The 11,855-nt window shown below is 38.5% G+C and overlaps 1 protein-coding gene across 1 annotated transcript in view; it reads left to right on the forward strand.

Annotated features, from left to right (window-relative positions):
• iqgap2 (IQ motif containing GTPase activating protein 2) overlaps positions 1 to 11,707 on the forward strand; it is a 36,930-nt gene extending 25,223 nt beyond the window's left edge. Inside the window, exons 18-38 of the mRNA XM_038702582.1 lie at positions 85 to 227; positions 444 to 614; positions 884 to 967; positions 1,128 to 1,199; positions 1,291 to 1,360; positions 1,756 to 1,964; positions 2,192 to 2,344; positions 2,465 to 2,628; positions 2,829 to 3,053; positions 3,701 to 3,841; positions 4,986 to 5,070; positions 5,211 to 5,443; positions 6,039 to 6,171; positions 7,039 to 7,141; positions 7,232 to 7,373; positions 8,489 to 8,576; positions 8,692 to 8,904; positions 9,019 to 9,179; positions 9,332 to 9,475; positions 10,397 to 10,505; positions 10,989 to 11,707. Coding sequence (XP_038558510.1) covers positions 85 to 227; positions 444 to 614; positions 884 to 967; positions 1,128 to 1,199; positions 1,291 to 1,360; positions 1,756 to 1,964; positions 2,192 to 2,344; positions 2,465 to 2,628; positions 2,829 to 3,053; positions 3,701 to 3,841; positions 4,986 to 5,070; positions 5,211 to 5,443; positions 6,039 to 6,171; positions 7,039 to 7,141; positions 7,232 to 7,373; positions 8,489 to 8,576; positions 8,692 to 8,904; positions 9,019 to 9,179; positions 9,332 to 9,475; positions 10,397 to 10,505; positions 10,989 to 11,102 — 2,957 coding nt within the window. The 3' untranslated portion in view covers positions 11,103 to 11,707. The remainder of the gene's footprint in view (positions 1 to 84; positions 228 to 443; positions 615 to 883; positions 968 to 1,127; positions 1,200 to 1,290; positions 1,361 to 1,755; positions 1,965 to 2,191; positions 2,345 to 2,464; positions 2,629 to 2,828; positions 3,054 to 3,700; positions 3,842 to 4,985; positions 5,071 to 5,210; positions 5,444 to 6,038; positions 6,172 to 7,038; positions 7,142 to 7,231; positions 7,374 to 8,488; positions 8,577 to 8,691; positions 8,905 to 9,018; positions 9,180 to 9,331; positions 9,476 to 10,396; positions 10,506 to 10,988) is intronic.
• The last annotated feature ends 148 nt before the right edge of the window (positions 11,708 to 11,855 follow it).

An 11,855-nucleotide genomic window follows, 5' to 3' on the forward strand; every position in this document is an offset into this window, starting at 1 on the left:
AAAGGAAGCTCCACTGATGCCTACATAGTAAGATGCCAATATTACATTCACTCTGTTTAAAGGGAAGTTTCTGCTTTCCTCCAGGCAGCACTGACAGTGTGTGGGTGAAACATTGCATCAAGGACAGATATGACTACTACTATAACCTGGGGACGGGACAGGGCACCTGGGAGGAGCCTGAAGGATTTGAACACAAAGGAGGCCAGCTCTGTAAAGAGGAAATCCAGGTACCCCCTGCTGTACTGCATACTTTAACTACTCCATTATGTAATGTTGTTAACATTCTTACATACCATTGATTGGATTTATTTCATTCTTGGTTTTACAATCAATTCAGTGATGTGATATTTAAAAATTGCACTATTCGTTTGATGAGATAATATTCAGCCTACAGAGGGTTTTTTTCTAACCTGAAAACTTCAAAACATGCCTTTTTCCCGTAGGGTGTTGTCAGCTGTGCGACTGCAGTATATAATAGGGAACAGTTATGGATGGCCAATGAATCCTTGGTGACCCAGCTGCAGGCGAGGATCAAAGGTTACCTGGTCAGGAAAAAGTATACCCAGAGAATGGAGTATCTACACCAACAAGAACCACAAGTCGTCAAATTGCAGGTCTGCACTATGAACTGTGAATGAATGATTGACGATACTGCGGGAATTATAAATCAATAGAGATGCAAAAAGATGAACATTTTCTGTAGTTTACAAGCACTTTACTGTCTTACTTTCAGCATTCTTAAATGAAAATCCAAAATCAGAAATGGCACATAAAACATTAGAGCAGTGACAACACCTCAAGGAGCAGAAACACCTAGGAGAGTCTTCCACTATTCAAGTTTAATAATCCATGCTGTGGGATCACTGATTTGCTTGCATTGCAGGCTTGCTGGAGAGGTTACAAACAGAGGAAAATGTACAAAGACAGGATGAATCTTCTTCAGAAAAATGTTGCTTCTGTTGTCAAGGTGATAAAATGTGTTTTGTTTGTTTTATATAAAAAATACATTAAAACGGTAAACTTAAGTGACTAGACAACTGTGAAGCAAATGTAATCGGCATGTACTAAACATTAATTAAACAAATCTACCGTATCAAATACCTGACATTTAACATTGGTGTTTTTAGATCCAGTCTTTAGTGAAAATGTGGAAAGCCAAAAGTAAATACAATCAGAGACTGCAGTTCTTCAGAGATCATGTGAGTAATCAGTAAACATCACTGAGCGACATCCTTTAGTTTGGTGTTGGTTGTTCCATGCTGTGTAAGACTCACTGTTATCTGTGTTTAGGAAAAAGAAATTGTGAAAATCCAGGCTTTTCTAAAGGCCAACAAAGCCAGAGATGACTACAGAACCCTAAGTGAGTCAAAAAGACATTTTACACTCCTGCAGTTAGAGCAGAACTATATTGATATAATATCAATATCATATTGTGAGACTTTAAATTCCTTTAGACTTTGATGATGGTCATATTGCATCGGTTAAATTAGTAGTTTCATTACGTGTGATTGCGTTTTAGTTAGGCGTCCCTAATTTCTGAGCTCATCTGACTGTATCCAGTTTAATCATCACACTGGCATTACTTGTTTATTTTTCTAAATGATCCCCTGTGTAAATATGTGAATCTTGTGTGTGAAAGCACCAATTACCATCCCTAACTTAGTCTTAGTATTTTGATACAGGTAATCTTGATATTTAGAGAATTTGCCAAACATATGGTGACATCTGTTTGGTTATTTTTTTGCCAAATTTTAGCTGGGGCCAAGGATCCTCCTCTGTCAGTGGTGCGTAAGTTTGTCCACTTGTTAGAGCAGAGCACCCTGGACCTTCAGGAGGAGCAGGAAGTGACACGGCTTAGGGAGGAAGTGGTGACCAATATTCGCTCCAATCAGCAGATGGAGAAAGACTTGAGCCTGATGGACATAAAGATTGGACTGCTGGTGAAGAACAGGATCACTCTACAGGTTGGCAACCCTTGTTTTTATGTGTACAAGGAAGAGAAAAGCATACTGTGGGGGTGGTGATGGTTCAGTGGATAAGACACATGCTTTTGGTGTGTGAGATCTGGGTTTGATTCCCACTGCGACACACATAAATGCTCTGTATCGCATCCCTAAAAATTCCTGTATTATATGTCTTGTCCTGTCCAGTTTGGGTGCTTAATTCATTTGGTGTTTGTGTCTTTGAAAAGGATGTTGTGTCCCATAATAAGAAGATGAAGAACAAGAAAAATAAAACGAGTAAAGATGACTTGACTGCAGGAGACAGAGTGGGTATTAAGGGCCTGAATAAAAGCAAAAGAAGGAAACTGGAGGCCTACCAACATCTATTTTACCTGCTGCAGGTGATACAAAAATGTGTCTAACTCTACCTCATCTATTCAACCTAAAAGGTTTAATAAGATATCCCAAGTGCAGTTGCAGACACATTTAATACTACCCCTTCTCTCTTCCCTCCCCTTTAGACCAATCCACACTACCTGGCCAAGCTGATCTTCCAGATGCCCCAAAACAAGTCCACTAAGTTTATGGACACTGTGATCTTCACCTTGTACAACTACGCCTCTAACCAGAGAGAGGAATACCTGCTGCTCAAACTCTTCAAAACGGCTCTGGAGGAGGAAATCAAGTGAGAAATGCAGCCTAAATCAGTATAGTGCCGTAATCTTCAGTCACACTACAAACACTTACTTATGTTATCTTACCTCAATGGTTATAATGTATTACAAATGCATAAGTGACTGTAAGTTCCTTTTTGTTAGGTTACTAACTTTATTGTCCACGATGTGTAACACTGTCTTCATCACCACAATTGTCAATGTTTCTCAGTTCTAAGGTGGATCAGATCCAGGACATAGTGACAGGGAACCCAACAGTCATCAAGATGGTGGTGAGCTTCAACAGAGGTGCACGTGGCCACAACACACTCCGGCAGCTACTGGCTCCGGTGGTTAAAGACATCATTGAGGACAAGAGTTTAGGCATAAACACCAACCCAGTGGATGTGTACAAAGCCTGGGTCAACCACCTGGAGACGGCTACAGGAGAGGCCAGGTAGGGGAAAATACTGCAGAGGGTTGTTGTCCATTAGCATGGTCAACTGTGGTGACTTTTAAGTTAATTTTTAGGTTCATTTATATTGTTTTATTACATTACACAGGCCTACAGGTAGCATGTTTGTCCCATTATCTATAGCTTTGGGATGGTTAAAATTACTGCTGACCTTTTCCAAAGCATTACTAAAAGCTTGTGAGTACTTTGTTTTCCTACCTTTCAGGAACCCACTGTTTTTTTTTTTTTACTCATTTCAAATCTCAGATGTTTGAGCTTCTGTGAACACACCACCAAAGAAAAACTTTGGCCTTTTATCATAACTGCATTGTCATGTAATGATGACATAACTTGTGTGTTAATCTGCCAGTTTAAGCGCAGTAACATGACCGATACCAGGGATGCCTTGATTTAGTCATAATCAATAAAAAAAAATGTTTTGTGCATAAAAACCACCACTTTGAAAACTGAAAATGTATAGCCGTAAATATGGATAAATATTTGCATGGTTATTGGACAAAAGTGGGTTAGAGGTAGAGCGGGTCGCCCACTGAATGTTGTCTTGTAGTGTAAAGTGCTTTTAGTGGTGGGAAGACTAAAAAGGCGCTATACAAGTACAGTCCATTTACCCTGTTGTTGTCTTCCCTCAGCAAGTTGCCTTATGAAGTAACCCCCGAGCAGGCCATGTCACATGAGGAAGTACGCAACAGGCTGGAGGCATCCAGTCTGGCACTACGTTCTGCAACAGATAAAGTCTTGAACTCCATTGTGTCCTCACTGGATAATATCCCGTAAGTTTTAGGACCTGTTAAGTGTCACTGTCCACTTATCCTTTGTGCTCTCTGTGACAGTTGTGCTTGTCAGTGCCTGAGAACGTGGGCAGCAAGATTTGTCAATTTCTGCTTTTTGGAACCATTATACGAAGCTTTTGACATTTGCAATTGAAGCTATCAAACACGTGATGGAATTCAGTCTCCTTCTGTGATAACACAGTTGTAGAAAATAGCACAAACACATTGCAGTGTAATGCCATCTAATACAATGGCCATGCAATAAATTCTACCTTTGCAAAACTTCTAAACTTTAATATGTGTTGAGACTGTGTGAGAGGTGTTAATTCAACTCTTTAGGTTGTAATTTGTGGTGGTGGTTGTTGTTGTTGTACTGGACAGTATTGTATTTTTAGCGGTCCCTGTTATTTTGTCTACCCCCTGTATTCTGCATCAGTATTGTTTCAGCAGGAAATGCCTCAAGTGAAGGAAGCAAGATGCTTTCAAAGTCCAGCTGGATTGTTTCTTTAAATCTACTTTCATATGTTTAAGTGGAGAAAGAAATTGGAATACAAAATAGTTTTAATTTCTATCGACTCGTCCTCCTGTTGAGTATTTGTCTGTTCTGTTCTGTTAAAATAGTTATTTTAACATTAGGGCTAGACAGGAGATGATCATACGCTTTGGCATCATGTCATTAGCCACTCATTCTTGTTGTTTCAGCTGCATGTTGGGACACAGTCATTACTAGACAATCATTGCTTTGGAGCAAGTAGTCATCCGGTCAGTTGCTCAAGCACAAAAATAGAAGTCTGTTGTTCTACATTAGTCACACCCAAGTAACCCATTTCTGTCATTGGGACATAAATACTCCTCTTTTCATTTCTTCTTACATGTAAAAAAAATCACAAAAACAACACTGTAATTTCAGAAAAGACCTTATGTACCACTAGATGGTGCTCATGTTTGATTATGCTCATAGCAAAAAACTGCACTAGGTATACAATGAGAGACTGAAACCTATCAATACGGACAAGCTTCAATGCTTTAAATAAATCCATTCCCCGTCATGAGCCTTGCTACATCATTTGTCATATAATGTAAATGCATGTTGTTGTTTTTTGTGTTCGATGTCCCATCCGTGTTTTTTTTGTTTTGCATGTAGTTATGGCATGAGATACATAGCAAAAGTTCTGAAGAACAGCCTCCACGAAAAGTTTCCAGATGCCTCAGAGGATGAGCTGATGAAGGTAGAAGCCCTCGGATGTATAAATATGTTGATATTTTCGATTCACAGTACAGTATCTTATGATTTACTAGTGTGAGCATGTTGAGTATAAGTTCATTTTAAAAAAGGTTTTAATAATGCGTTCTCTTCTTTGCGTGCCAGATTATAGGAAACCTGCTGTACTACCGCTACATGAACCCAGCCATCGTGGCCCCTGATGGCTTCGACATCATCGACATGTCAGCAGGAGGGCAGCTTCACTTAGACCAGCGTCGTAACCTGGGATCTGTGGCAAAGATGCTGCAGCATGCTGCTGCTAATAAGCTGTTTGAGGGCGAGAATGCACATATGACGCCAATGAACAACTACATATCTCAGACGTATGAGAAGTTTAGGTAAGAATGGGGAAATGAATATTGACAGAAAATAAACTTTGATTTATCTGTCAAAATGTTTTGAGCATTTGTAAGTCTTATATAACACATTAGTTGTGCACAGTATGATTTTTGGTTCATGTTGAACATCATTTTTGAACAATTGAACAATATGATTCAGGGGAAAACACACAAGTAATTCTTGTCCTTTGCTGTTATGCTCTTTGTTTTGGGTGCAAGTGAAAGAGCGCATGCAAACAGAAATTTTGATGAATATGGTTTAGGCTGGCATTGTGGAAGTAGAGGTGATCCTGAGAGGAATAAGTTATGTGCTTGCAACTCAAGTCCAGATGGGCCTGTACAAACTCGCAAATAAGAAGGGCCGGGCCACTATGTGTAAAGTTATGTGCACCACTTTGCCAAAGGGATTGACTCATCTTTACTGGAAATACACAAAAACCTTAGTCCATTTTCTGGAAACAGGTCTGTGAATCATTTAAATTAGTTGAAGGAAGTCACAGACATGTTAAAGAAAATTCAGCACTTTGACACAACAGTCAGTTTTTGGGACTTAAAGACTAATGACCACTAACGCCTGGTATTCTTCCTCTTCCAGGGTATTTTTCCAAGCAGCATGCGATGTCCCTGAACCCGAGGAGAAGTTTAATATCGATGAATACTCAGACATGGTGACTCTAAGCAAGCCGATCATCTACATCTCAATAGAGGAGATCATCAATACCCACTCGGTAAACCCCAGAAAATTTACTCTCAACATTCTTCAGATCAGTTTTGAACTTACCCAGGGTGTCATCAAGACTTCCTTATGAGAACATCAGTCCACGAGAACATGCAGTGTTACAAAGGCTAGTGTAGTTGCACTAAAACCGGGCCGCTGCCGTAAGGACTCAGCGTTTGTACATAGGGCGCACGCTCTAGCCGTGAGCTAACTGGCACCCTAATTGGAATTATTTTGACTGATATTGCGATATATTACCTCATTATTCTCAGTTTCATTAAAAAACACATTTATGATTATGGTGTCGTGTTTGCAAGGACCACTTAATTCTTTTAGTATCACTGCTAATAGAAGAATGAGTATTACTAGCATTACTACTGCTAATATTAGCAGTACTACAAGGAATTCACCCCAGACAACATTTATTTTAAGAAAATTCAAAATATGTATCAAATATTTGATTTGTTCATGCTCCTAATGTCTTAGGACAGTTTATATTCTTAAGCCAGCATCACATGCACATCTGAAAAGTCTAAATACAACTAGACTTGAGAAAATAAAGGGACTGAGAATGAAGAGAACATCCATGTTTGTTTGAGCAGATGTTCTCTCATCCTTTGTCTCGAACATTAAGATCATTTTTTCATTTCCTGTCTGTCTGCTGGAAATGTGAAGAAAAGCACGGTTTATATTACGGTGTGTTTGCGTGCCACATATACAACATAGCCAAGACTTTGTACCTGTACACCTGTTCTGTTGTTTCTCTGGAAAAATGTAACAAGGTTAAATCACTGTGTCACAATATTTTTCAATGAGTAGTTACACAGTAGATATTTAAGCTTTTCGTACAGGCCTAATCACATCTGTATTTGTTCAGCTGCTTTTGGAACATCTGGAGGCCATCTCCCCTGACCACAATGACTTGCTGCATGAGCTGCTGCAGGACCTGGGAGATGTTCCTGATGTAGAGGCATTGCTCGGTACTGTCAAACAAACCTTTATTTATATTAACCAAAATTTGGCTATAGTTGTGTATTTATCCTTGTACACATCATGCTGCTTTATTTCAGGTGAAGGAGCAGCAGACCCAAATGACCCAAACAGAGAGAGTGTTTTGAGCCAGCTGGCCAAGACTGAGATCTCCCTCACCTTAACCAGCAAGTTTGAGCTCCTGGAAGGAGATGACCGAGACTTGAAGACTCTAATGACAAAGTAAGCTTATTGTTGTAGGATGCTGCGATTAATGGCTTCATGCAAAGCCTGTCTTCAGTATTGTCCAATATCACAATTTGATGTTGCAGTCATCGGAACTCTTACAGTATTAAAGTAATTTATAAATAATCTCAATTCAGGTGTCGGGCCATGCATCGATAATCCAGCATTGATGCACATTTAAAACCATTACACTGAAGCACTTACTCAGAACTACTCAATAAACAGTTAAATGCTGTGTGATGCAGCGTACTTGGCTCCTCTTGACACCGTGTGTGTTTCTTTATGGCTATCACTCAGTAGCACGTCTTTGTTGCCTTTCCTGCTCTTCTATCATTTCCTTCCGAAAAGGAAGGGGGGTTTGGTGGTCAGGGTTATCTTGCCCATAAATATGTATCCTTCTGGATCAGTTTCTTACAGGAGACTATGTTGGAAAGTTGGTCCCAAACTTATTTTTGCCATTTACAATCATTATGTAGTCAAATAAATGTGAATGTAGGATTTCTCTGAGTTCATATGTGCATGTGTCATCTGAATTTGTGTTGTAATTGCATAACGGCTAGTAAGACTTTGGCAACTCGTAAGAAAAGAGTATGGAACACTGAAAAAAGAAACCCATTATATCCATCACATTTGTCTTGCATACATATGCTGGTGCTGTTGGATCCAAGTCTGTACCAAAAACAAATCCGATATTCTTCTGCTCATGGTGCAACTTCCACCAAACTTCATTGCTATCTGTTAAGTAGCTTTTGCGGTAACTGGACGAACAAACAGACAAACATGTTGGTGAACTGGAAGCAGTTAAGACAAGGTGATGTTATACAGACAAGAGTAAATGTATGAATAGTTTCCTGATCATGATTGAAGGTGGGGAATGGTGACATTCAATTCTGTCATGGAAACTGATACTGTATTGTACTTTGTGGTACATGTCTGGATACTAATGACACTTTTCCAACAGGTATTTCTAAAATTAGTTGGTGAAATATAGAATTTGAGGACAGAACAGTTTCATAATTTTTTTTTTGTTTATGTGACATTACACCTGAAGCAAATGTGAAGCAAAAAAGAGGAAAGATGATCTTTTTCTGATTTATTTATTTTTTCTTCAGGACAAAAAAGCTTATAGTGGATGTGGTTCGGATTCAACCTGGTGAGACCTTGCCTGAAATTCTGGAGACCCCTGCTACTGCCCCACAGGTGATCATTTCTATAATTTTCCTTACCATATACGCAAAAGACATTTTCAAAATTTTTCAAAAGGGACTATAAACGGAAGTTTTTTTGCACTTCTTATGTGACTTTGCTCCTGAAGGAGTCGGAGCATTCTACGATTGTAGCGCGCCGAGCAGTCCAGGATGCTCAGACTCCAGAAGGTCTGAAGAGCAGCCCAGCAGTACTGGAGGACAGCCAGCTGCCTCTCGAGCAGAAGAAGAGGAAGATCCTGAGGAACCTCCGTAACCTAGAGCAGGCTGGTCTTGTCACTACTAGTAACAAATACCAGGACCTCATCAATGACATATCAAAGGTACATAAGCAGCTTTCATCTAAATAAGAAGATGCATGCCTTCAATGCTAATTCAAAGTGTATTGTTAGAATTGTTCAGCTTCTCAATTTGTAAAGTAAACCTGAAATTGACAGGACATTCGCTACCAAAGACGCTACAGACAGAGGAGGAAGGCCGAGCTTGTGAAGCTCCAACAGACGTTGACCGCACTCAACTCGAAAACAGCCTTCTACCAGGACCAGATGAACTATTATGATACCTACATCAAGACCTGCCTGGATAACCTCAACCGGAAGTTAGTTGGACCTTATTTTCTTGTGTGGATGAAGAGTTTTTCAAAATATTTCTTGCTACTGTGTGTAAATATTAATCTTGCTTCCTATTATGTGTGACATGCATATGGTTTGGTGGATTTTACATATGTATTACTATGTTTTGTGTATCCAGGAATTCACGCAGATCTATAAAACTGGACAGCAAAGTTGACGAAAAGGGTAATAAGAAGTGGAAGCCACCTTCTCTGAAGTACACTGCAGCAAGGCTGCATGAGAAAGGAGTCATTCTGGAGATAGAAGGACTTCAGACAAACCAGTGAGTTGACCTGCTCACCACTTAGACGGCTCTCAGAAAGGGCTGAGTATTTCATGGTACTCTTCATCACTATTCAAATATTGGATTATATCACGCTTGCACCACCTGTTGTGAAGTTTCTGTTAGGCTGTGACATGCAGAGAAATTTTGATTGCCGTGTATCTAACCTATCCCCCACCCAGCCGACCGAACAACATCATTGTTTTAGATTAGCTTGCATCACCTTTAACTGTTTCCTAGGGCTGGACGATATGGCCAAAAATGTTATCACGATAAAAAGTTTAATATCTTTCGATATCAATAATTATCACTAAGTATCAAATTGAGTTTAAAGGATATATTTTTTTTTTTGTCAACACTTGATGCCAAACAGTGGATCACTTCACAAATCTTAGGTAGAACATTTGAAACAACTGTGATAAAATCTTTGTCAACAAAAATGCATGAGTAAAATTAAGTAAAAGCTTTTTTCAGTCCTTTTTCCTTTTCAAATTAAATATCTTAATTCAAAAATTAAGTCCTAATTCGTTTGAAAAAAATTGTATTGCAATAATTGTTATTTTTTTATTGTCCAGCCCTACTGTTTCCATTTCCAGTAGTTTAGATGTACCCTTCTTCAGAATATTTTAAAATATATTTTATTTTAAAAGTAATGTTGCAGTTGCAACTGGTTTTTGGTAATTATTCACTACAGACAGACAGATCCAATCTGACTAAGCAAATTTAAGCTGATTTGTGTCCCATCAACAGTTTCTCTGGGGAAAGTACTGGGGAAATGCTGACCACTACTATCATTTAGTTTTTGTACGTCTGCAATAATGGGACTAAATTCTGAAAAGATTATCATGTTTTTTTCCCCCGTGTGCTGTGTTGTCACTTTTTTCACATTAATCTGATGTTATTGTCTCTCTCTTCTAACAGGTTCAAAAATGTCATGTTTGACATATCACCTGCTGAGGAAGTTGGGGATTTTGAGGTGAAGGCCAAGTTTATGGGAGTTGAGATGGAAAAAGTCCAGCTTCATTTCCAGGTAATCATCACTCATCATCAAGTGTGTCAGAATTTCACGAAATGAAGCAGCTCCCTTGTCAACACTAAACCTTGATGACAGATGGTTAAATGTCCTGTTCCCTTCATTGAACTACTAGCAGGAAATGGCTTGGAAACAAAGCAAACATTTTCCACTAAAGACACATATGTTGTAATGAATAACCTGTAAGCATTTGTTTACTGAATATGAACAAATATTAGACATACATTATGTGAATACAGGTCTGAGCAGAGTAGATCAAGCTGTAAAGTTGGGGTCACAAATAGTTTGTAATACATTTACTGAAAACCTCCTTTAAATGATGGTAGTAAAATAATTTAATCTACTACAGTTTATTTAGTCCATTATTTATGTTGTATGTAAACCTGCCAAATGAGCATCTTATCTCTATGAATGAAAAGTTGATTCGCTTGTATGTGTGTTTCTCATTGCATTTGATGTTTTGTGTTTGTGTGTGTCCAGGACCTCCTTCAGCTGCAGTATGAAGGCGTGGCCGTCATGAAGATGTTTGACAAAGCCAAAGTGAACGTCAATTTGCTCATCTTCCTCCTAAACAAAAAATTCTATGGAAAATGAGTAAAGAAAAGGAGGGAGGGAGCAACAGGAGAGGAGGGGGAAACACATTGTGCCTTCCCACAGTACTGAGTTTGTTGAACAAAATGAATTTTGTCACAAAAACATTAGATGGTGCTGGCCAGTGTCCTGTTTCATCCGATTATAATTTGATGGATCACACCAAAATAAAAAGTGGATATTGTCCAGCTAAATGTACCCGTTCTGTATTTTTCCATGTGGTGATTGTAAATGTAATGTATGTTTAAGAATGAAATTGTAATGGTATTCTTGTTTTTGTATGTAAAAGATGCTATGAAACACACTGTTATTGTTACAATGCATGCCGAAAGAACTTTAAGGTTTGATGGAAATTTCAGCCGGACCGTATATTACTTCAGAATTGGAGCTACGGAGCAACTTTCCAGCTGGCCTGCATGGCTATATGAAATACTGTAGTTTACCAGTGCCTTTTAATTAGTGTTTAAAGAAATATGTTTTAGTTAATAAAACATTCACAAATTTTAAAAAATGCAACTAATGTATTTTTAATATGTATTGTCAGTATATACTTGATTTCTAATGTTTGAACAATGTGCATAATAAATTACAAATTTTTCCTCATCTGTCATCATATCACTATTCTTTTATTTAATCCGTTCTTTGTCAGATTTTTATTTTATTGGTAACTACTTTCTTCGCTGTAACATCTGACAACCTTAAACTGTGAGGGAAAATATTTTTGTCTGAAGATCAAGGTCACGTAATGTCTCTGTA

Source organism: Micropterus salmoides, unplaced genomic scaffold (assembly GCF_014851395.1).
Source record: "Micropterus salmoides isolate LMB-PRFRI ecotype aquatic unplaced genomic scaffold, ASM1485139v1 Ms_hic_scaffold_7, whole genome shotgun sequence".
In the NCBI taxonomy this organism is placed as follows: Eukaryota; Metazoa; Chordata; class Actinopteri; order Centrarchiformes; family Centrarchidae; genus Micropterus; species Micropterus salmoides.